This window comes from Podarcis melisellensis, assembly GCF_964234715.1.
Source record: "Podarcis melisellensis genome assembly, chromosome: 5".
Lineage (NCBI taxonomy): Eukaryota > Metazoa > Chordata > Lepidosauria > Squamata > Lacertidae > Podarcis > Podarcis melisellensis.
The window spans coordinates 43,229,571-43,255,938 of NC_138537.1; the positions used below are offsets into that span (position 1 = coordinate 43,229,571).

General features: G+C 40.7%; 1 protein-coding gene across 8 annotated transcripts in view; it reads right to left on the reverse strand.

Annotated features, from left to right (window-relative positions):
• BTRC (beta-transducin repeat containing E3 ubiquitin protein ligase) overlaps positions 1-25,821 on the reverse strand; it is a 129,240-nt gene extending 103,419 nt beyond the window's left edge. For 4 of the 8 annotated variants that reach the window (XM_081912304.1, XM_081912303.1, XM_081912300.1 and 1 more), the window contains exons 1-2: positions 25,458-25,820; positions 10,521-10,589 (exon numbers count right to left, since the gene is read on the reverse strand). In XM_081912304.1, coding sequence (XP_081768430.1) covers positions 10,521-10,589; positions 25,458-25,505 — 117 coding nt within the window. In that variant the 5' untranslated portion in view covers positions 25,506-25,820. Of the gene's footprint in view, positions 1-10,520; positions 10,590-25,457 lie in introns of all 8 variants that reach the window. The other 4 variants (XM_081912302.1, XM_081912298.1, XM_081912299.1 and 1 more) reach the window with 3 other exon arrangements.
• Between the last annotated feature and the right edge of the window lie 547 nt (positions 25,822-26,368).

The window sequence follows — 26,368 nt, forward strand, 5'->3', positions numbered from 1 at the left end:
AATGAATACATAATTTTCACAAAACAACCATTTCTTTTTGAATCTTTTTTATTTATTTAAGCAAGAACATATACTTCAACAACATAAAAGAATACATAAGAATAATGAAACAAAAAATACAATGCACTACAATTACATTAAAATTAAAACATCCACACCCAAAAAATGCAAACTGGGTTGTTTCATTCACAATCCCTGGGAAAAATAATTATTATCCTTGGTGTTGTGGGATAGTAATTTTTCTGAAAAGATTTGATATATAAATATCAGGATGTCCTCCAGGTCTTACAATACTGTCACTTACAGCTGTGAAGACACTTAGAATTCAGTATAGTAGCATATTTCACAAGAGCCGTTTGAACATTGTTAGCATTATTAATGTACATAAAATAAATTCTTGCCACACATTTGAAAATGAATCTTTTTTTTGTTTGTCCACTAGCATATCTTAATTTTGAGTTAATTTTTCAGCAATGGCTATGGAACAGATTTGACTATAACATAAATCCTGATAAATCTTCTTGTGATAACAATCCTGGGGGCTAGCAAAAAATATAGAATCAATTATTCGTCCAAACCATCTTCACTTGGGCTCACCCCATATGCCCAGTAATGCTAACAAAGGGATTGGTATCAATTCCTCTTTTGTTATTAAATTAATTTCTAGGAACACCATCTCCACAAAAGCTGCTATGGCCAACATTCCCAACCTAAGTGGAAATACTTACCTTTTTGTTTCTATCAGCACCAGCATTTTGGGGACAGACTGGGGTCATGTAGCATCTTATAGTCCAGCAAACAAAATTGTTGGTCTTTTAAGGTGTCACATGGCTGTTGGTTTTTATAATTCGCACTGTACTTTTACTATAACAGGCTAGCATATATATGGATGATATTAGCATTCTCCATCCACACGTCATTTCTATTTCAACCATGTTGAATTCCAAGGACAACTTCTCTCAGTCACTACAATGGTATGCAAGACATTAAATACAGTTACCAATTAAATACAGTTTTTATTGAACTCCAACTATGTGCAAAATGAAGTTAGTGATGTTCACTCATATCTCTACCAGCAAAGAATGCCCCCTACTTTCCCCAAATGCCTGAAGTAAACAGCAATTGTCATCTTAAATTTATTTTGTCACTGCACTGCTCAATTTCCTAATCAAAGAGTACTGCCAAAATTAATTTGGAGTTCAGACTACCTATCCAAACTCCTATATCACTACAACTTGACCTTGTATTCTTCTGCATTCTCTCTGTCATGGGATAGATAAAACACGACAGGGCTTTTCCTTGTCTGACAAAATTACCCTGCCAGGCTTAGCTTATCAAATGAGTAATTATTTTGGCTCCTTTCAGCATGACTCTTCTATGTCAAGACATTTTAAAATATTATTTTGTAAATTCCACTGAGATATGAGTTGCATCCCGGGGGGCCACTAGGGGGCGCATTGGAAGATGGCCAACAATACCATCTCTCCGACCCACACGGGGTAATTAAGAGGCTGTTGTGGGAGTAGGCAGCCTCCCTTGTTGCCCCAAGGAAATGGGGAACACTGCCCTTGCCTGCTGTGCCCATAAATCACCCCCTAATTCGAAAGAAGGGGGTGAGGGCCCTAGGCAGAATGCCCCCGTGTGGACCTTGGCTCTCCTGGACGCTGTCTCTGATCTCGCACTAGTTGCAGCAATTTGGAATAATTAATTACAAAAGAAGCAAATGTGCATATTTCAAGTGAAGAAGGGGAGTGAAGTCTGCTAATTTAAGTGACCTCTGCGAAAGAGAAACAGGAATATTTTACGATGAAGATACACCAAAGGCGGGGTATGTTGACAATGGGGCTGAATGGGGGGGGGGGGAACCTTTTTTACTTTCCTTCTATGTGATTTACAAGAACCCCTCATTAGAACCGTTGATTGAACTGACCCAAGCAGGATGATTAAGGTCTGTGTGGAGATAAACTTTAACCAAAAGTATGCTTTATGGAGGGGACGCAGGTGGCGCTGTGGGTTAAAGCCTCAGCGCCTAGGACTTGCCGATTGAAAGGTCGGCGGTTCGAATCCCTGCGGCGGGGTGCGCTCCCGCTGCTCGGTCCCAGCGCCTGCCAACCTAGCAGTTCGAAAGCACCTCCGGGTGCAAGTAGATAAATAGGGACCGCTTACCAGCGGGAAGGTAAACGGCGTTTCCGTGTGCGGCTCTGGCTCGCCAGATGCAGCTTTGTCACGCTGGCCACGTGACCCGGAAGTGTCTCTGGACAGCGCTGGCCCCTGGCCTCTTGAATGAGATGGGCGCACAACCCCAGAGTCTGTCAAGACTGGCCCGTACGGGCAGGGGTACCTTTACCTTTTACCTATGCTTTATGGAGACTGAGAAGCAATAAGAGAGTTTGGGAATGGCGCAGCAATTAATTCGGAGTCGCCATCTTGCCAAAGGATTTATAGCCGGGATGAAGAACGGATTTGTTTTCAGACTGCATTCCTAGTGAATCTCCTCAGAGGTTTTGAGAAAGGAGGCAAATTGGTGAAGATTAATGACGCCAAGACTGTTTCGATGTATGGAAGTGATGTTATATGGAAAACGTCTGGATATGGCTACTGGATAAAAATAATAATATCCATGTAGGATTACAAACTGTTCTAACCAGCTTGCGGAGACTATCAGAGGTCACAAAGAGAAAGGAAAAATATATGAAAATAACAACAAGATGTGGAAAAATAATAAGAAAGGACTGGATAGTACTGTGAACATCATAAGGTTAGATTTGTGGACATTAAAACAGCAGTAAGAAGCAAGAAGTTGATTGGATCCCTTCAGAACTTGAAATAGGGTTCCCCCCAACAAAAATTTAAAATTCGGCTGTGTAATTTGGAATTTATGTAATTTGGTTTGATTTGATGTGATTGGTCGGTTAATAAAAAATTATTCCTAAAAAAAGAGAGGTATGAGTTGCATCCCTTGTGTGTGAAGCTTCACGGGGAAAGGGAAAAGCAAAACTTTGAAGAGCATCTTGTTGTATAATTATAAACTATCATCCAAACCTCAGTTGCATAGAGACCACAACTTTATGCATTTAAGGATGCATTTAACCCTTTACAGTCTTGCCTCAAAGTAAAACTACAATCCTAAGCACACTTACCAGGGAGTGAGTCACACGGAACACAGTTGGATGTAGAATCATAGGCCGGATTCAACTGAGTTCCACTAGTGCAAGCCAGCACTCGGTCTTCTGCTAGCACTACAGGCCCTTTTGCTCTTCACTCCACCCCCACCCCCAAATTGGGCTGGGGGAACCTCCAGAACAGCACGCTGGGAGAGTGGGATTGTTCTTTCTGGAAAGCTAAAAAGATTGCACTGATGGAATCATCTCTTTAGCACGACACTGAATTCCTCCCATACGAATTGGAACAGAACTCAGTCATCTAGGCCAGCAACCTGCTGATGAAGGAACAAAATGACTACAGCATCCCAAATAGATGGCAATCCAGCCTCTGCTTAAATTAAAAGCCTCCAACAAAAGGAGAGTCCAACACCTTTCAAGGCAGCCTATTCCTCTGTTGAACAGCTCATACCATCAGAATGTTTTCCTAGTCTTTGGTCAAAATCGTCTTTCTTGTAATTTGTACCTGTTGGTTCAGATTCCACCCACTGGATCAATTTGGGAGTGGGGGGAGTACCATAATCTACATAAGAGAGCCCTTCAAATATCTAATGAGAATCTCTTTTCATCTCTTAATAATTTCTTCTTCAGACGAACCCAATTCCTTACATTTTTCTTCATAGGACTTTGTTTCCAGACTCTTTGTTACCTATGTCACTCTCCTCTGTATATGTTTCAGTTTGTCAAGTTGCTTCCCAAACTGCAGTATCCAGAAAAGGAGAGTTTATTCTAGGTGAGGTCTGACCAAACCAAAATAGTTTTTACTTCTCAAGGTCTGGACACTATACTTCTATTGTATAGTGTACACTTCTATTGTATATTGTATAGATGCAGGCTAAAACTCCCTTGCCTTTTCAGCTGTCAACCTGAATTGCTGGCTCATATTTAGCTTATGGTCTCCTAAAATCTCTAGATCATTTTCACATGTACTGCCATCAAACCATATGTCATCCATGCTGTACTTGTGCCTAATTTTGCCTACTTAAATGCAGAACTTTACATTTAACTATTGAAATTCATGTTTGTCTTTGCCCAATTCTCCATCCTGTCAAGTTCATCTTGAATTCTGCTTCTGACAAGTGAGATAAGCTACCCTTCCAATTTTTCGTCATCTGCAAATTTGATGAACATTCCTCACTATTCCTTTGTTGAAGTCATTAAGGAAGATGTTGAACAACAGTGGATCAGGGCAGAATTCTGCAGCACCCCACATATTACTTCTCTCCAAGCTACTGAGGAGCCAGCGATGAGCATTCATTGAGTATGCTCCATCAGTCAACTATAAATCCCTCTAATGGTAGCATTGTTTATCCCACATTTTAGCAGCTTGCCAACAAGAATACTGTAGAGGATACTGTCAAAATCCTTGCTGAAATCAAGATATTCTATGTCTACAACATTCCTTTCATCTACCCAACTAGTAGCTCTATCAACAAAACAAGAAAATAAGGTTAGTCTGGCATGACTTGCTCTTGAGAAACCCATCCTGGCTCTTTGTAACCGCAGCTTTCTTTTCTAAACGCTCACAGACTGACCACTTAATGAACTGTTTTAGACCATTCTGTGTAAACATGTACAGGATTATGCTGTTATTGAATGGGACTTTCTTTTGGGTAGTCATGCATAGGATTAAGTCCCATTGACAAATGGGAAAATCACAGGCTGAACTGCAGGCACAACCCCAGAGTGTTGTAAAGTAAGATTTTTAAAAATGTGCTACTTGGAACTATTGTAACAAGGAAAGCAAAGCCAAAGCTAGGTCAAGTCAGCTTTACACAAAAGAATTTAAGAAGCATGAGGAAGATCTATTCCATTTTTAAAAGAGAAAAATCCTAAAATGGAAGTCAACAGTGCTACATTTACAGCTTTGGAACAGGATAAAAACAGTAGCCAGTTTTTGGTGAATGGCAGAGCAAATCCTCAATCTATAAAAAACAAAAAGGGGAGTAATTTATTCATTGCTATTAAGTATCCATTAACCTTGAATGCAGAGGTGGAAAAAATACTTCAAACACTTCAGTGTCGTCAGAATGAACCCATTAGGTACCTGGGTGACAAGGTACTTCTAATTTTCCTATTTTAATCAATGTTAATTATTTTCTACAGAAGCACAAAATCAAAATGTATATCAGCAGAATTAACGGAAGTAATCATATAAAACCTAAGCAAGTTGGAAAAATCCACTGTGGTGCCTAAAAGTGGAAAATAATTCTTCAGTCCTCCAGAAAGTTGTATCTAGATATCTAACAGTCAGATTAGGATTTTCAGAAGCAAACATCTAGAATTATATACAGTACATCTAAAGACATTTAAGAACCTTGGCAACCAAGGCAAGTAGAGCACAGATAAGGGAAATAGGATCTGGTGCAGAATTTAAATGCAAAGCTTTCAGAATGGAACGAATCAACTGATAGTTAAAAAGCTCTCAAAGTGTTTATGAGGGAACCCATAGAATTGTGGTACCCCACTTTCCCCCTTGTCCTTACAGAGAAATTACACTCTCGCTTTGGCTCTTTATGCTACAAGTATCACCCAAACAAGCTGTGTATACTCTGTAACACCTCTGTGATGCAATAGGGGTCCTTCTCTTGATCACCTTTTAACTCTTTACTAGCTTTAAAAAACAGAATATTAGGATATAGCATAATCTCAAAAATGATGTATGTTGGTGGGGATTTCAGAAGAAGAAAACAAGAACAATTAAAGGGCTCAACTGGATGATGCTAAACAGGAAAAAAGAGTAAATATTCCTATCTAGTCTTTTTACAAAGAAATCCTTTTTATTCTATACTGGTCTCTGTGGTAACAACAGGGTGCCTATATTATTGTTATAACTGCCTTTCCCTTTATAGAAGGACAAAGGTTAATTGCTTTTCTGGAGGTCACCCGGCAAGCCAACATCAGAGTCAAGAACAAGACCCAAACTTCCTTATTCCGACACATTATTTAACCATTTCGTTACCACTCCCTTTCGCACCAGTGCAAAAAGCTTTAGGTTCCATTCAGATTCTTGAATCCAGTGAGATTTACTTGGTCACTTAACCCCCATATGCCACAAGAAGTAACTAAGAGACTTCAGGTAATTCAGTGTGGCTTTCAACCCATCCTTTAGGAATATGATTGTTTATGTAAGCTGCTTTGAGAACAAAAAAACAGTAAGAACAATAACTACATCAAGCAGCAGCATCTACTGTTTCGCAACCATTTCATACCATAAAGTATTGTGTGTGTGAACAGGTATCTTCATCAGCCTCTGGAAAATGGCAAGGAATTCCAGAGGGGATACCACTTAGAAAAGGATCTGCTCTTGTAGCCACCTAAATTAGAATGTGTTTTTAAAATTTAGGAACTAGATCTCTTTTTCTATTACTTCTGGCATCTAGTCCATTTATGATTTTAAAACTGTCAACATGTTGAATTCTGTCCAGAAACTGGAAGCCAGTTCAGTTCTTTGAGTCCTCATATTATGTTCCCCACCTACCCAGTTCTTAATACCCTGGCCACCACATTCTGTACCAGGTGAATTTTCTGAATGAGTAAAAAATAGCCCACAAGCATTGCATTACACTAGCCCAATCTAACACCCACACACCCCAGGATCAACTGCCAAGCCAGACAGAGCTGGTAAAAGGTATTCCTAGCAACAGATGCCACCATAAAGTCAAGAAAGAATGCTTTGTCCAGTTCTCCTGACTGCTGATCCACTCCTCAGAGGGATGCTACCTGGTCCACAACAGGTCAATCACCTATCCCCCACATCAACAGAACCACCCATACCAGCATCTCCAACTCAACTGGTCTGAACTTCAGTTTATTTGTTATCATCCAATCCATCAGGATCACTGGGAATGAAGGAAGAGAAATAAAGCTGGATACCATCAGCATTACAGCATGGCAAGCAACCCCCCCCCCCCGTGATTTTACATAGTTGTTATACACTGTATAATAAACAGCATAAGATGGATACCCCACAATATCTCTCTTCATATCACCTTCTGGAACAAGTTAACGATTGTAACACAGTCCTGCTGACCCCCAGTCCTGACAAGTGGTCCAGAAGGATATTAAGTCAACAGTATCAAACACTGCTGTGAGATCCAGAAGAATCAAGATCAAAATCCATTAGCTGGCAAACGTTGTCCGCCAAAGTGACCTTGGCAGTCCAAGTCCCTCTATGGGTCCTGAAGCTAGACAAATTCTAGCAAGCTTGATGATCAACTGTGAACATCCTGAAAACTTCTGGCATGTTTGAAGCCACCACCCAGGAATAAGCTTGCTAAATAATAATCTATGAGGAAGAAGTCACCAAACCCAGTATTAACTTGGGCAACACATTCTTCCTTGGCTTTTTGCAAGACTGGACACATGCTATATAAACATCAATAAAAACCTGAGAATTTTATTTAAAAATTAAGCAGGTTAGATTTGCACAATTTCAGCTGCTTAAATCGAGGATAACAATTGAACAGAACCTGTGCAGAGTTGCCTACATTCAATATTATAACCTTTTGTCCTTAATAGCGGACTGTGTCCAGTCTTGCAAAAATCCATCTTCCTTCATCTCATTTGTAACACAAACTGTTTTAAGATCAAATTAATATACTTCTACAGGGGCATTTTATGCATTCCATTTAAGCCAGGCACAAGATCAAGAGTGTGCAATACAAAGGGGAAACTCCAGAGCCACGACAAGAGACTGCTGCGATGACACTGGGGTTTGCACACAAGCCAAGTTTTCCCAACTGCTAAAGGGCCAGTCAAGGTTAAGAAAGAAATGCTAACTCTATGCTTTCAGATGAACTAAGACAAACAATCATATGCATCCAGTTGAACTGAAACATCACCCCAAATGTTTAGAGTGGGATGATTTATCTCCATTTAAAATTAAGGTGCTTTTAGGCAGTGTAAGACGTACCATCTCTGTTATTCAGGTGCACTGTTAAGCAATTCAGGTAACATAAACAGTTGACATTAGTCCTATAACGATTTATCTTGACAAATGCTGCCACTGCACTGTCAGAGGTAGTATTACCACAGTTAATACTTCAAGCAAATGTAAACCTTTTCCACCTAGGGCTGTTTTAAATATTCCACTGTTTCCATTTTTGAGCTGTAAACAGCAAGGGGAGGGGGAGGTCAGAAAGATTTCCTGACAAACCTTTTAACTGTGATAATATTTACCCTTTTTCAATATTGTTTTCTGCCACTGTTTTCCCTTTGTGACCAACCATATCTGTTCACATAACTGGGGCAAACCAAGCCAACTGAAAGGGAAGTAAGGTAAGGTAGGTAAAAGTAAAGGAGCCCTGGATAGTTAAGTCCAGCCAAAGGAAATTGTGGGGTGCAGCATTCATCTCACTTCAGGCCAAGGGAGCTGGTGTCCACAGACAGCTTTCTGAGTCATGTGGCCAGCATGACTAAACCACTTCTGGCACAACAGACCAACATGACGCAAGCTAGAGTGCACAGAAACACTGCTTACCTTCCCTCTGCAGTGGTACCTATTTATCTATTGATCATTGTATTAAGCACTTTTAAGGTATTACCACAAATCCAATATATGTATGTAGTACATTTTAAAGGGGAAATGGTTATATTACAGTACTACCTCCAGTTACTAACTTAATTCTTTCCAGAGGTCCATTCTTAACCCGAAACCATTCTTAACCTGAGGTGTTAATGGGGCCTCCCGCTGCCGCACAACTTCCACTCGCATCCCAGGGCAAAGTTCACTACCAGGAGCATCTACTTCCAGGTTAGCTCATCACCCGAAGCGTTCGTAAGGAGGACAGTACATAACCTGAGGTTCCACTGTACATTTTTGGGCCAGCAACTCATGCACATTGGCAAAGCACTAAAGGATTGGATAGAACTGAATAAGTCCCTAACAGTTTTCAACAGAGAAGAGGGAGGGAAAGGGAAGCTAAGTACTACCCATTCATGTATTTCAATATAATACTGCCTGGGCAAGTAGTATTTTAATTAGGTCAGTACATGCAAAGACAACATGAAAATTAATGAGCAGATTGAGGTTCTGATTTCCAGTGGTAGTGGCAAAAGTAGCCTTTAAGAAAAAGAGAAGGGGAACTACTTAGGACAGAATCTATTTTTTAGCAGTTCTCTTAGCCAAGGTCCTGCACAGAAAAGAACAAAGCTATTTCAACAATGATCTTGCTTTCGATCGCACTAGGGATAGATTCTAGCACTCTCACCTGAGCTCTTGTTGCAAACAGTCTTGTACGTTACTAATAGTTTAGAGGTGGTATGCAGATGAAACTGAAGACCTACTATAAGGTTTCCTATGTTATTTTCTTTGAGGAAGGGATCTCACATTTCTTTGCTGATCTCTCTGTAACAATCCAAAATGTTTCGTGCATAAAATAAACTAGTCCTGCTGGGCTGCTTGCAGAGCAAAGAAAATGAGAGACCCCAAGATTCTCTCCTCCCACTTAAAACTTTAGGTTTCATTCTTTTATTTTCTCCTACTCAGTTCAAGGAGTTCTTTATCCATTTGTTTCATTAGGCGCAGAGCACCAGAGAGACTTTCATTCTAACAGTCGCCTTCAAAACTGTAGTTGCCACAACAACCAGATGCAGCTTAGCTGCATTGTTCTCATTTGTTAGTACCATGACACAATCGTTCCATCTTCCTACAATGAAGCAACTTTTCATTTCTACTTTTCAAGGATGTTACATTTCCCCACAAAGATACAGATGTGCCGTGAGTGTGCATGTGTCATACATGCAAAGTTGAAAACAAGATTCTTTTGGGAGAATTGTTATACTAGATTTGTTTTGAGATGTTGACAGCAATTGCTAGAGCCAGGCTGCTGAAACATCTAAAGCTTGGCCTTTAATAATCACCAAAGTAATATAGCGCCAGACCACATCTGAGCAGGGACTCCCAATAGTGTCAGATTGTGTCAAACTGCAGGATTGTTATGGGATGCGAGCAAATGTCCACACTTGTTTTACCCAATCAAATCTGAATTAGGCTCTAGATGCAAGCCTCCTGTGTATTAACCCACTGGCCTCCCTGTTATTACCACCACCACAGACCTTCACATTTGAAGGCTAATTTTAATTCAGCAATTTGAGTTGTTGCTGCAGATCTTGCTATACGTTGCCCCACTCTCCCTTCTGATGATCCTTGTTTGAACTTTTACTCACGAGAAGTGCAAACTGGAGATGCACACAACATGCAGACATACAACACTCACAAATATATAGATGTAGTGAATATCTGATTACACATCACCATGAGGGTATTGAACTGTATGTGTACTTGACCAATGAAACAAACACAAGTTTTCTGGTGCAAGCCCTCACAAGAGATGAGAAACAGTAACACAGTCCAACCTGCTTTAGCCATGCTTGGTATCCAGAAGATGAAAGTTGGAATCCATCTTTAGGCATGTGTATTCTGGGCTAGGAGAGAATAGACATAAGAGACCTCCTTTTACATTGAGACCTGGCTAGCCTACCTTATTTCCAGGTGAACGTAAACACCAAACACACTCTCAGCCATACACATAAAGATGCATTCTTCAGGGGAATTGCAGGGAGGCTGCTACTCTATATAGCATAAATAATAGAACCTTAGGAAAAGAAAGATGATAAAGAATGCCCAACTCACAGAGGATTTTGTGAAGGTAAACATCTCTAGAACAATTAACCCACGTAACACAGCTATAGCATGGCCCACCGACACCCAAGATCATCCATTAAGCCTTTTTGGGGAGATTCTTCACGGCAGCCATGGGAATATAAGTAGTGTGGGATTTTTAAATTAAAAAATTAATTAATTAAAAAAAACCCTGTGCATTCACCATCCGTGTATAAGATGACCCCCAATTTTTGACCCCCCCAAAATTAAGCAAATTATTAAAGCAAAAAAAGCAAAAAAAAAAATTGTCTTGTACATGGAAAAATACAATAGTTCACATACCATGGATGGGGATCATTGTATGCACGCTACTTAAGGAGAATTTCTTAGGTGATGGCAATGTCCCTCCAAACTAATTTATACACGTACAATGTCATCTTCAAGTTCACCCTGAGAAAATCTGACCTCTTCACAGCCTACTGCTAGAAAGGGTAAGGGGTTCAAGCAGCTACGTGCTTGTTCCTTATAGCCTTTTTTGTTAAAGGATGCATATATGAGCCTATACAGCACCAAACCCCTTCGTTTTCTTCTGACATGCCTGATCTAAAACTCTATGCAAACAGGATAACCACAATTAGAGCTGCTTTTTGATGTGGGAATTTTACTTGAAGACCACAGCAACTCACAGAGCATCAGTTTAAAACAGTGATTGTTCAAAATGTGTTCTGAAGAACCCTGGGGGTTCCTTGAAAGCTTGTGAGAGAATTCTCAATGAGAAGACCAGAAAAGGTAGGCAAGCTTCCTTAATAGTTTTCCCCATCTATTATTAATTACAGTGGACGCTTGGGTTGTGAACGAGATCTGTGCAGGATGCACATTCACAACCTGCAGCGGTGCTTCTGTGCATATGCCAAAATCCGGAAGTAACCGTTCTGGTACTTCCAGGTTTCGGCAGTCCATAACCCGAAAAAACACAACCTCAAGTGTCTGTAACCTGACTGTATTACTATTATTATTAATTACATTTATATCCTACACTCATTCTGAAGGAGTCCAGGGCAGCACCTTCTCCTAAAATGCACAGCCAATAGTTATATGCATTCCAAGATGCACTATAAGTTCAGGCAGGGCAATAATAAGGGTTAGCAGGTTTATCCAGAGCTCCATAGGTATCGATTGTAAATTCTAGAATACATTCCAGATGTTCCACAACATACAGAGAATGAGCAGGCATTAAAACGGCAAACACAGTTCAGTGAAAGCAAGTGTAAATAATGTATAGTGGGACAAAAAAAACCCTAACTTTACATATACACTTGGGACAGAATTGGCCCTGGTCACTCAAATGGATGATCTTCTTTCTGAGAGGGACTGAGGAAGTCTACCTTTGTTGCTCTTAACAGAATATCAAAGGGTGGTGACCAAAATAAGGGCATTTTCTGCTGCTGCCCCTGTTCTGGGGGTTGCCCTTCCCTCTACCATATGTGAAGCAGCAACCTCAGTTGCTTCACACATCTTTTTGCTCAGGCTTTCCCTGACCCATGAGGTTTATGTATGCAAATCCCCTGAATCTCTGTATTACTTACTTTTTATATTGTTTCATTGTTTTAGTTTGTGTTTTTGGTTTAATGAATATTGTTTTTATATTGAACATAGTGTACAGCACTTAAGAGATTTTGAAAATATTAAGCTGTTCAGAAAAGCTTCTAAATAAACAAATGCACTAATGTGGTTTGAACTGGCAGCAACAGACCAGGAAAGAGAGCGTCGGGACTTAGCAGATAACTTGATGAACATGTCGACCCAGCAGCTGTGAAAAAAGGTGCATTCTGTGTTAGGGATCATTGGGAAAGGGATTGAAAATGAAATGGCCAACGACAAAATGCTGTTATACCAATCTATGGTGTAACCACATTTGGAACACTGTGTATAGTTCTGGTCACCACACATAAAAAAGGATGTTGCAGACCTGGAAAAGAGGTTTTAAAAGGGCAGCCTAAAATATCCAGGGGCCATAGCAACTCTCTTGTGAAGAAAAGTTATGATATTTGGAGCCATTTTAAAAAAATAAATATATGACAGAGGTATATAAAATTATGCATGGTGGGTAGAAAGTGGATAGGCACCTCTCATAATAGCAGAACCAAGAGCCAACTAATGACGCTAAACAGTTTAAAAAAGGATCAGTATTGTAGCTGATGCTGTCCAGATGCATTCTCACAACAGAATTGCACCTTCTCCACCCTCAGCAAACCCTCAAAATCTGTTATGGAGGGTTGAGATCCCCTCTGGAGCAGCTTTCAGGAGCATATGGAGGGCTGCAGGAGGAAGGAGAAATCCCACTGCATGCGTGGAAGTACTTCTTCATACAGTTCACAGTTATGGAATTTGCTACAAGATGCAACCATTCTATACAAGTTTTACAAGCATGATCCCATGGGAACCCTCCCCACCCCATCATGCAGTGTATTACCCAGCCTAACACCTGCCAAATTCCAATTCTGTAATGTGCTGCAGCAACCCAAACACTGTATTTAATATGTAGCCTACTTCTAAGGGCTGCCTTCTCAACAGTCTCCCTCCCACGATGTACTAAAGTCATTAGCTCGTTCTGATTTCAAACTGGCCATCTTTTCCCTGCAATCTTTAACTGACTTTTTGTTTTATTGCCTTCCTTTACCCCTTCTTCCATTTTTAACTTAATGGATCTAGCAGTCTCTAGTGAGGTCTGAAAAGGCTGTTTTCTCAGAATGAGTCAATATTTTAAATTCTATGGAATGCATTTGTTTCCCCCCTAAAAAATAAATATAAAAATGCAGCCTTTAAAAGACAGACATTAAATTACAGACCTCAGTTCCTATTTTCTAAGCCTAATACAACCCCTGAAGGCTTACAATATTTGAATCACAGCTGGAGCCATGGTTACCATACAGTTTAAATATCAGCTTCTTTACTGTGCAATTTGTTTTAAAAATCAAATCAGAGGCTGTGTCATAAACAAGTGCTAATTAAGTAGCAAGCAAGAAGAGGGCTTTCTGTGCAAGAAAGGTTCTTAAATATCTGCCTCTCAAATCTTGTAAGAAAGGATAAATAAAGCCAGCTGGGAAAATTATGGGCCAAAACTGGCATGAGACATACACACACAAACAAAACTGTGGCTGGCACTAACCCTCCAGTGTTATTCCTTTCAGATGAGAGTCAGGAGGCTACAGATTATGATAAGCTTCTTGCTTTTAGGTGAACAATGCCAAGTTAGCATGGCAATGTGAGTTTGATCACATAATTCTGTGAGGGCATAAGCATATTCCTACGCAGCCTCTATGCTTCAAGCCACTCAATTCTGAAACAATAGAAATCAAAACTGCAGCTCCCTTTTGGCACCACAGAACTACTGCTGGGATGGCAGAATATTTATTATTTTTATGTAGTCCTTTGGACAGATGCATTTTGTTAACAACAAGAACCCTGTAATTTATTGCAATCCCCTATTTGGCAAAATTCATTTATTCTTAGCTAAATGCTTAGCTAAGAATAAATGAATTTTTAATACAGTTTTTAGAAACACTTGTCACTGCTTCAGCATTTCCATTTAGTGAATAGGACTGATGTTGCTCTCAGCAGGGGGTGATATTTTAATGATGCAATGCTGCACTTCCTAGAAGACAGACAAGCCTCATGAGGCAGATTATAGGACTAAAGAAACTCAGATCCCATTAAAAGCAGACAGCTCCAGACCATTTTTAAAATTAATTTTGTTTAATGATAAAATGTGCTATAACAGGTGGGTAGCCAATTGTAAAATTAACCAAAACATAGTTAAAGGAACAGAAGAATGTTAGAAAAGCAAATACAATAATGCTCCCACTACCAATTTACCAGATGCATCTGTGGAAATACTGGCACCTATCAATACTTCATTTTCGCTGTCTACAAAGCAGGTGCAGTGCCTACATTCCTTTAAGCTTACATCAAGTCAGACCATTGGTCCATCTAACTCAGTACTGTCTACACTGACTGGCAGCAGCTCTTCAGAGTTTCAGACAGAAATCTCCCCCAGCCCTATCTGGAAATGCTGACGATTGAACCTAGGACCTTTTACCACTGCACCACAATCCTTCCTTGCTTTATCAAAGCCTGAAATGTTCAGAAACATTCACAGCAAGAAATATATTTGAATGAGTTGCCTTCAACAAAAGCTTGTTGCAAAGAGGCTTTTGCTTTTAGTTAACCATGGTTTCCCATTTCATCCAAACTGGGAGTCATGATTTAATATTAACTACGGCTGTTTCAAAACAAGCCACGGTTGGTGATGATGACCACAGTTCCCAGTCCAGACAAAATGGCAAATTACAGTAAACTAGAAATTGAAGCAAAAGCTTCTGAACATGTATGAAGATGAAAGGGGAGCGGGAGAATGTGTGATCCCGGAGGCAGTTAGGCTCATTCATCATAGTGCTAAACCATGGTTTAGCATTACATCTGAATCTTGCACTGTGTCTTTCTCATCTCTATCTTCCCATAACTCCTATCTAGTCAAAAACTTAGCAGCTAGTATTGTTTTGATTTACTCCACTAACAAGAACTATAATTCAGCACTAACTACTCATGAGGAATTATAGTTCTGCTGGTTGGTGAGCAATTTGCCAAGGAAGACCAGTTTAGCCACTTAAAATAAATATCCACCTGCATATACTAGCACTAATCAGGGCGTGAAATTAAACTTTTTATTCAGTAGAAAATAACTGCTGCAAGGCGGCGATTTAGTGGAAAGCAAATATTAAGGTCAACCTATTCTTCCCAGTGCCTACAGTAGATATGCTAGGAGAGAGGGCATGGAGCACCAAATTCCACTTTTCTAAGTCCATGAAGCTAAATACTTCAATGATGCGTTAGCAAATTTACCATTTGCTTTTACTAATTGCATATATTTAATGAAGCAAACAAAGCAAAAAGCTAAAACAAAATGCTGTTAACTTGAACCCTGCACTCTCCTTGCATTGCCCCCCTAAAGCAACTAAAGAACTGAGTCCATTTGCGCACCCCTAAAGCAACTAAAGAATCAAGTCACATCATGAAGACTCAAATCATTCATTTATGTACCAAATTCACAAAATATTTATTTCTCTTTCTCTCTTTTTTCAAAAAAGCCTAACACACAATGATATCCATTGGTACAATGTGCACATCTCTTGAAAGGAACACTGATTCATCATGTGTGAAGTTCTTTGACCCCAAAGAATTTCCCTTCCACTGCAATAAAGAGAGCTGGTCCTTGCACACGTGCTAAACAGCTCCCTCCTTTGAAAGAAATACAGGGATATGGATTGAGGTGGCGGTTAACGTTGCCTTTCAAAAGAACAAATGTTCAGTTATTGAATACAGAGCAGCATATGCTCATTAGATATTTGCAAAACAAGTAGTGATAGAGTGTGATGTTTATTCAAACCCAACTGTTAAAATTTATATTTACAGCCCACTCTTTCCCAAAAGCTTGGGGTGAATAACAAATTTTAAAACAAATCTGGAATTCCCATTAGAAGTAAAACAACAAAGTAAAAAGACTTCCTTGTTCTTGTAAAAAAATATTCCTCAAAATATGGTTTTTTAAAAAATGAAAAAGAGACAAGCCAGATGTTGTCTACAGAGAGACAAATCTATTTCGGCTCACAGCAAAGTGTTACGACTACCAACGGAACTCATTTGATCAACTCAGACATTTTGTATAGCTTAAGCCAGCCTTGTATTTAACCACTCGCCTGGTCACCATGGATGACAAGGAATTACATGCAGATAAGTAGGCTGAAAGCTGTCAGAGGGAGGACAAACAGTTCATCTGACAGTCCTTGCATTTCTATGCTGGGTGTAAGGAGAGCAAACCTTCTCTTTCATGCCCAGCATGCAACACTTTTTGCTAGCCAGTTTTTTACATATAAGTGGGGACGGCAGAGGAGAGATTGAGTGTTCCATCCGCCAGTTCTTCTCCTGACTACAAAACAGGCTAGTAAATTTTTTTTGCAGACTAGTCATTTTTGTGGCCTTATTTACAAGGCTGGCTCAAACTCTAAGAGTTATTTATGGCCCAATCCTTTCTGTTGCTGCATGAGCAAACAAGCAGGTGGAATCAGGCTCCACACCTCTCTACAAAGCAGTGCCTACACTATGAGCTGACTCAAGACATCAAGCCAACAGTGTGGATCAACCTAATTGTTGTAAACAGGCACCACTGTCAGGCGTGGTTTAGTGGCAGAGCACAAAGCCATTACTGAGCATGGAAAAGGGTTGAGAGGCATCAGAACTGGGAAGGAAAGAAGGCAGCTTGCATGCTACTGTAAAACCCGTAACTGAACCAGCTACACTGGTGTAGTCCTACCTAACCAATACCATGTAGTAACTGACAGGCAGCACTACAGGATGGACTTACCTCACTTCCATCACACAAATGCAAGTTACATTTTTAAATGCTAATCTCTGCACTCACAGATACACATGTCTATAGGATCACCATGTCAGTCTATCAAGCTGACTTACTAAAGATCAGGTCATCAACTCAAGCTGCAGTGTCAGTATTTTCAGCAATGCAATGAGAAAGCTCTCTGTTTTGAAGAAAGTGGGAGCAAGAGAACATGGCACATTTCATAATTTGAACTAGCCAAGTCCCTGAAAGGAGACTCCACGTCTTTGACATGGGGTGGGGTGCGGGGAGAGAAATACTCTGCAACAGTGGCTATAAAGATGCTGTCCATGAGCTGGTAAAGGAAACAGAAAATTTAATAATGAAAATAAAATAATAATCTAGCTAAACTCTGTTTAGATCACCAGGGTTTAAATCTCCTGAAATTTAAGTTCCTGAAGAGTTGGGGATTTCCCCCCTATAAGATTTAAGTGCTTTGGGTGAGGAATGAAGGGATGGCACAGAGTTAATGTCTTCTCATTCACTACCCACATCATAACTCTTTTGGCAAAAATGCAGAATATTCAAAAATGCCAAATTAAAAGTACCACAAGGAAAAAAGGGGTTAGAAATGAGTTGCAAAGGTATTTAATTAGAACTTTATACTAATAAGGTTTAACTCCATGCACTGGTAATTAGATTAAGCTGAAGTGGTTGCTAGTCCATTCATGAAAACAGATGTTGCTTCACAGAACCTTGATATCTTTCTTAAATACCTTTGAAAACAAGGATCAGAAAATATGAACTCTTATAAAAGGGGCTTTATTGTATTTTTATAGCATATTACATACCTTGTAAGAATCAGTTTGTTAAGTGTGAATGTCAGTTTTATTCTCTGTCCCCCTTTTTCCTGGCTATTTACAAGCTTTGTAAGAAATTGTTCTTTAATTAAGTCTAAACATAGTTTTATATAAATGGATTCCTGGAATTAAAAACGTTCAGACTTAAGAAATGATTGTTACAGAGACTGTAAGAGGCCGTAAAAAAAAGAATGCCACTTTAAACAAAGATTTCTCATTTTAATTAAAAAGATAATCATCAGAACATTCCTACATTTAACAGAACCATTTGAAGCTACTTTGGGTGGGGGGAAGCCTTCTTTTTGATGCAGGCATATGTAGTGTAGTTTAGATGATATTTAATCAAAGTCCCAGCCAAGGCTATTCTATTGTGTTTTTAAGGACTGTATCTGCAATTTTAGTAGTTTAGTCAAATACATACATTGCTTATTAAACTCATCCATTGTATGCTTGCAAATGGTTGCAACATAATCCAAAACTAATTTAAAGAATCATCTTGGGTTTTGTGGATTTCCTAAATTAAAGACTTCAAACAGAACATTTGATTCCAATATAACAGTAGTATACACCATGCAAGCAACAGACTTGGTTTACAGCCTACATTTTGGCGGCGGCAGCTTTTCTATATTGATAAGCATCCATTGTTTGGAGACGCAAAAAGCTAGCAAAGCTTTAGGCAACTGGTACACACACAACACTTATTCTCCCTTATTCAATTTCCCCTGAAAGAAGTATCAGTCTGACTTGGTTCACATGTCATGCTAACCCAAACCATGGCTTATTGTGACCACACAAACCCTCAGAAAGGAGCGCAAAGCCATTTTGCTCCTCCCCAGTCATTCTGGCTGCTGCACCATGGTTTGGCTTAGTGTGTCATCCAAACCTGGGCTCATGATTTAGCTCTCTCAGATTAACCATGAGCTATAAACCTTGAATGCAGCTTGTGGTTAGTCTGGAGAGAGGAGGAGAGTTCTGATGACCAGAAAACCACAAGAGAGAGCTTTCTTGTGGTTGTTTGGGGAGCAGCGTAGCTTGTGTGGGTATTATTACAATCTATATTGTAAGCCGCCTTGATTCAATCAAAAAGCAGGGTAGAAATCATCTGTATAAAAAAGTGGACTCAGGATGCTGCAAGACCATGCAGTATAGGAATGGAAACTATGACTGACTTTTCTTACCAACCCAAAATGTTTATTCTGCATAATATTGAGCATGAACACTACATCCTCAGGGAGTAAATATGTACTCTTTTCACAGCTAGTTTTAGTAATTTCATAGTGTGCATTGGAATGATTTCAAACTAATAATGCCCTTGGTTATCGCTATTTCCCGTGGTGCACTGGTCTTCAAATAGTGGGCCGGGACCCACTACTGGGCTGTGGTCTGATCAAAAGTGGATTGCAGTAACAGCACTACCACCATGCAGATATATATCATGAATAATTAAGAAATAGGGCCCAAATCTATGCTTGGGTTAAACATGGGTCCCTGGTCTGAAAAGGCTAAAAGACTAGTCCTGTAGCATAATTTCAACTACTCAGCTGCAGAATCTAAAAGACAAATTTGTTGTAGTAGAAAAACAACAACAAAAAACACATTAACCAAAGGGTGAACTTAATTTTACCATTACAACAACAGATTTGTGGCTATGATGTTTTCAGAACGTTCTGCAGAACAGTAATAGTCTTATGAAAGGCTGGAATGGAACACATTTTGTGGAAGACAGCGCTCCCAAAGGTCTACACATAGAATGAAAGGGAGCAAAGTTACAATTATTAGACATTCAGACATTATCAGAGAACTTTTGTTCTCTCTCCTATGGGACAGAATCTCCTAAGGAGAAACTAATACAACTGGGAAGTTTGGGACAAGTGGCCTATGGCATCTATTATCCCTTTCCTATTCAATGTGCAAAATACTTCCAATGTTTCATAAAGTGCAGTAATCTGAAGCAAAAGTATAAATCTTATCTATTATGCAACCTAAAAATTAGCAAAGCTAGTTAATACACCCGTTGTGTTAACTTTTTTTAAAAAAAATGATATAAACTTTTCACCAAATAGGTCTCAAAGTGGCTTACAACAATAAAAATATACAATTCAACTCAATTTTAAGTGATCCCTCAAACCAACATCTAGATCAGGGTAGCCAATGTGGTGTCCCCCAGATGTTGTTAAACTACAATTCCCATTACCCTTGGCCTTTGGCTACTAGCTGCAGCTGATGGGAATTGGTGGCCTCCAGATGTTGTTGGACTACAGATCTAGTCAGTCACTGACTGGTGGAGGGACAAAGAAACTGGAGGTGAATCACTACAAGACAAAAGGGTGCTGATCTTATATATGAGGAAAGGGGAAACCAGTGGCCCTCCTACTGTTATCAGTCTACAATTCTCATTAGCCACAGCATGGGTGGTGAAAGGGAAGGGAAGATACTGTTGTAGCCCAATATCATCAATAGGGCCAGAGGTTCCACACACTGATTATAGACAACTTCATAAAGGATAAGGCTATCAGTGACTATAGGTGTGTATTACTTCCAAGATCAGAGGTAGAATGCCTTCAAATAGCAATTACTGGGGGACAACAGCAGGAGAGAAAGCTATGGTCCTTGTGTTCTGTTTCAGAGTTTTTCAAAGGAATCTGTTGGCCACAGTAGGAAACGGCAAGCTGGATAAACAGGTCTTCAGTATGATCTGGTAGAACGCTTCTTACATTATTATGGTTTGCAGACCGCTGAATTGGGGGAGTTTCGGGACCCTTCACTGTTGTGTCTGGATTCTCAAATGAAAGCAGTGGCTAGGACTGCCATTGTTCACTTTGGCTGGCAAAGGACTCTTGAACTCACCTTGTAGCTATTATTAACATACAGTATTGGTATTTCCCAACAGGATTAGGCAAACACACTTTGCATGAAACTGCCTTTAAAAATGCCTAGAATCTTCAGTCAATGCAGAATTCTATGGCTTGCCTCTTAATGGAGTAAGGACCAAAATAAGCATTTAACAGCAATTTTAGTTCACCTGCACCTGCCTCCAGCACTGATTATTACTTTTAAACTCCAATCCTTTAAAGACATACCTAGATATAAGCACTGCTAATCACAGTAAGACTTACTTCTGAGTAAACATGAAAACATTGGGTTTTTTTATAGTCTGCCAGGCCAGTGCATATCTTTGATTGTCTAACACTCCTAAGAACACGTTCTACCACATATACCTTCCCACCCCTTCAAATTAGAGGATCATTGTATCAAATTTTATTTTGCCTTTAAGTCACTTTATGTGCTCCTTTACTGGAGCAGAAACATATATAATAAATGAATAAATAATGTTTACTACCTTTTGAAAGGCAGCATATCTTTTGCCCAAGCTTTCCCTGGCTCATAAAATTATACCATGTTATTAATGAAATTCTATTTTACCTGTTTTTATAATACTATTTATGTTTGCATCTCCATTTTTATGACACTGTTTTATTGTTTTTATGTTGCAATCTTGTATGTTGCTTAAGAGGTTTTTAAATATCAAGTGGTTTAGAAATGCTTTGAAATAAATATAAATAAATAAATAAAATACTACTCAAGTGTCACCAAAGCTTCACTACATATTTAATTAAATAAATGCAGGGTTAATCAAATTCTATGATGCTGCTGAATGCAGATTTCTGCATTACAGAAGTCATTAATCTATAATATCCAGGCTTTAGCAAACATGGTCAGTTACTTCAAATGTTATTTATTATTTTTAAAATTTTAAATTTACTAAATGCTATTTATACTGTCCTTCGTTCGAGGATTGCAGGGTGGTTTACAATATAAAAACACAAAATACACAACATAGTAACAAACAAAAACAATAACCCTGCTTGAGGAGGTTAGGAGACATTTTTTATTACTACTCAGTGCCAATGAAGTTGGTATTAAGCATTTGCTTGAATGGGTGTTGTTACTCTTCAGCAAAGTCAGCTAGGCTTAAGAGGAAAGTAAAATGAAGGCTGAACTAAGCATAACTCTTCACCTCACTACAGCTATTCTCTTCTAGCTGAATCTGGAGACTGTTCTCCATTTCAGTGTTCTAAAAATACTGTCAAGGCCATGTCCAATTTATGGGCCAACACAGATGAAATTCAAGGCCCCCTTCTGTTTAACAGGCAAGAAAGTAGAGAGTAATGGGGTAACTCATCCACCACCCTCTTTCTTAAAAGAAGCTGACATACAGGAAGGGTATCATCAGGTCTAAAGTAAGAGGGAAAGCTGGAAGGCGATTATCCATCCACCCAAAGCACACCAGTTCCCAGAGCCTTAAGAGACTGTGAGAGAATGCCCTGGGGCAACATGTTAGAACTGGAGTCTGACAGGGCCAGGGGAAACAATGGGAGCATCCCTGTTCCAGCTAGATCACACCAACTTGGGGTCCCAATTGGGGACTGACTTGTGGCAATGCTCATGAGTAGGTCACCATCTGCACCTGCTCCTTCCACATCCCATGGATTATGAACAAGAATGTGAGCCAAAAAGAGGAGCTGGTCTCAGAGTTGGAAGAATCTATTATCCCCTCCCACATTTGCTCACTCTGAGTGATTGGCAGAGATAGTCACAACGTCCATAGCCACTGATCGGTTGTTCCACCAAATGAAAAATTGTTGGAGAATTTCTTCCCCATTAATGAAGGATAAGAAGAATCAGGGTCCCCAAAAACCACCTCTTGTGTTCAGAGACATCCAGTAGGGGAAGCCTGTTCTGTATGATTTGGGTGGGGCACTAGGGTGAAAAAGAGAGGGGAAATACTGCTGCTTTGAGGGAAGGGGAGGGGGAAGGAATTGGCTGTGATCCCAGCTGTAACTTGGGAATAGCAGAGAGACCCTTCTCTCTTTTCAAAGGCAGAACCACCACAGACCTGAAACTGAGAAGGTTCTCTCCTACAGATGAGCAGTCAGGTTTTGCTACCCCTGCTTTCTGTTGGCGTTAACCCTTTGTTGCCTGCTCTCCAGCCAGCTGAATAAGAAGTACTTTTTTCTAATTATTATTGAAAGTAGATGTTAAAAAAAGACCAAGAGTGCAATCAGATGACAAGAAACCACATCATAGTCCCCTATAAATCCAATCACAAAAATACTGTTCCAGAGGTAAAGCAAGTCATGTGTAGCAGTTGATGGCACAAAACTTCAATGGCAGTATGTTGTGAATCAAGATATTCTGTATGGTGAGCAACCAAATGCTTCTTATGTCAAGTACCAAATGGTAGCTGTAGATAATATTCTTTAGTAAATGAATAAATATTAAATAGATTAGCCACTGGTTATCAATTATTGTCAAATAATAATCAAGCAATTAAAGCTTTACTTTTAGAACAATTGAAGAACTGAGAGAATTTTGCGAATTGCAGAAAGTATTGTTTTTCAAAACAATCCAGTTCCTCCCAGACATTTTACAGCACCCTAAGCCAGATTGCATGGAGGTCCCTCCTTCCCACAGCAAAAGCAATACTCAGTGGGCACTTATGAGCTGTGCTATCTTTTGTAAATAAACATTATTGACCCTAGGGCTGAGTACCTCTGAGCATATGCTGACTTCATTGTCCCCAAGAGGAATGAAGAATTTCAAAAAATAATGGATGTGAGGGGGAAACGTTTCTTGGCATATCTAGGATGGAAAAAAACAATATTCCATGCCTTGCCTTCAACATGCCTACTTAAAGTGCTATGAAAAATGGGTCTTCATGTGTTGCCTGCGTGGAGCCAAGCAGTCATTCAACTGAAGAGATGAGTTCTCTACTATCTGGGGGTTCTGCTTTGGACAGATGTATGAGACCACTACAAAGCCTTATGAAATGCATCATGCAAGATGATGTCAGCCACCACCTTGGTTTGTCTCTTAAGGGTCAAAGCTGCCTGAAGCAGCATGTGTTGGCATTTGCAACACAAAGCTTTTACATGAGACTCTTATGGGTCATGGGTTCAAGCCCCATGTTGGGCAAAAGAATCCAGCATTGCAGGGAGCTGGACTAGGTGACCTATGTGGCCCCTCCCCACTTACAGTTCTATGATTCTATGTGTGCTAGACTAACAGCCCCACGTCTTTTTTGTGTACACTATGACAATACTCTTGCACATTTAAGTTCAAAAACAGCTTAGCTGGAATCTTTCCTGACTTGGCATTCCAAACTGTAGTATCTAGGCAATATGGTAAAATTCTAGTCTAGATAAGTATTAGTTTGATAACTTTGTGTTTCCTTCCTAATCCTTGTGCTGCTCTTCAGAGGCCGAAAAGGATAGATGGTCTCTAGAAAGGCCCTCCGACCCCTGCAGAGCTGGGGAAAGAAAGCCTTCATTCCTGCCTTTGCTATCAGATGACACCATGATGCACTTATTCTATATAGAAGTCATAAACTCCCTTGTATATCTGACAAGATTAAACCACTATAAAATAATAAGCAGTCACCTGATCTTAATATAAACCTACCAGGCCTAAATGGGTAATGCTTGGTCACCTTTCAACTGCATAGTAGAAACAGAGTTAGTTTGAAATCCCTCCCATAAACAGGCCCCACCTTTACTGCAATGTAATGTTTCAAACCCTCTGGCACTCCATTTACTAATGGAAGCCTCCATGTAATAATTCACTTTGGAAAATGAATTCTTCAGGACCCTTCCCACTAACTCCCAGCTTACTGCATACTTTTGTGAGAAGACCTGCATTCTTCAAAAGTGACCCAACATAGCTAACCTTGCTAGCAAAGTCCGCCTTTGAAACCAAAACACTAAGCCTACTCCAGGCCTCTTTAAGAACACCTAGGTGCCCACCTACCACCATCCCTTTAAAAAGAAACAAAAAAACCCCAATATGGTCCAGCTTTCCTAAACCCTCCATCTTTTCCATCAGTCCCTCTATACAGGCCTTCCCTTCAGCGTTCCTTAAGTGTGTCCCCAAGCCTTTCCTCTCCTCAAAAATTTAGCCGCATACTTAAGCCCCCCGTTACCCTAATCCCTCGGGTTTGTTTGTTTTTTAAAAAGGCATCCTTTCTCTTTCGAAATCAACCCCACATAACAGAAGCTCACACCTCAAAAACAAACAAACACACACACACACACACACACACACACCAAAAGACCCACCCCGAAAAGGAAAGGTATGACTCGCCTGCCCCTCTTTCCTCCCCATACATCCCGCAGAATCCTCAGCTCTCAAAATGTATGCCTTCCCTGGTCCTCCCAGTTACCTAAACCCATTTCGCAGATATTCTGGGGTTGCCAGCGGGTTCCATATACACCACAGCTTCCGCTCTCCCTTTCGCCATAGAGCTTCCCTTTCCGATTATTCCTGCCCCCCCGGCGCCCGCCATCCCCCTTCTCTTCCTACTACAGCAACCAGCAACAGTCATCACCAACTCCCCCCCCCACCGCATCCCCCCATCCTCTCCCCGTCCTTTCCCTCCTCACCATGAACTTGAGGGCCTTCTCCTGCACCACCGCCTCGGCGGGGTCCATAGCCCCCCCGATCCGCCTCTGCTGTGGCTGCTGCTCCCCCGCCAGCTCCGGGCCTCAGCCGGGGCCTGGCCGCCCCCCACCCCTTCCCTTCTCCCTCCCTCAACGCAAGGCCGCAGCCACCGCAGAGTCAGGCGAGAAACCTCCGTTTTCCTCCGGCTCAGGTAAGTGGGAAATGTAGTCCCCGGCCGTTCTCCCGAGAAGTGCCCGAGTGGACATCGCGGACTACAATTCCCAATAAGCCCCGCGCACAGGGAGACGGCGCGCCCGACGCCGTTGCTTCCGAAGGCAGCGAGAAGAAGGGGGAAGTGGCGGCGCGCTCGGGTGGGCCGAGCTGGGCTGGGGGAGCAGGGAGGAACGGCTGCCTCTCCCAGCTGGCGGGAGAAGGGGCTGATGGAAGCTGTAGTTTCCGAAGGGGCCGCGCTGGGCTGCAGGGGGACGAGTCGCAGCTGCTTTTCCCTTTTCCTTGTCAATCTGGGAAACGAGAGCATAGGGTTGCAGCCCGATATGCAAAAGGGTATCGCTGCTTATTGAGACATTGCTGTGATTTTAGGAGTGGAAGTTTGCAGGTTTCCAGATCGCAGCAAGGTATGCAGCTTATCCGAAATAGGAACCAAAGAACTGTGCGGTTGGAAGAGCCAAAGAGTCATCTAGTCCACACAGCCCTGCATTGCAATTTTTGACTGATAGCATCATACTTTCGTAATAAGGGATAGGGTTGCTGGGGCCAGTGTCCACAGAGGTCAGATCCTTTGGGCAGCTGCTGAGGCTCCAGCATTCCCGGGGTGGGATTGGGGGCACCATACACTTAAAGCACCGCTATATCACTTTTAACAGTCATGAGTTCCCCAAAGAGTCCAGGAAAC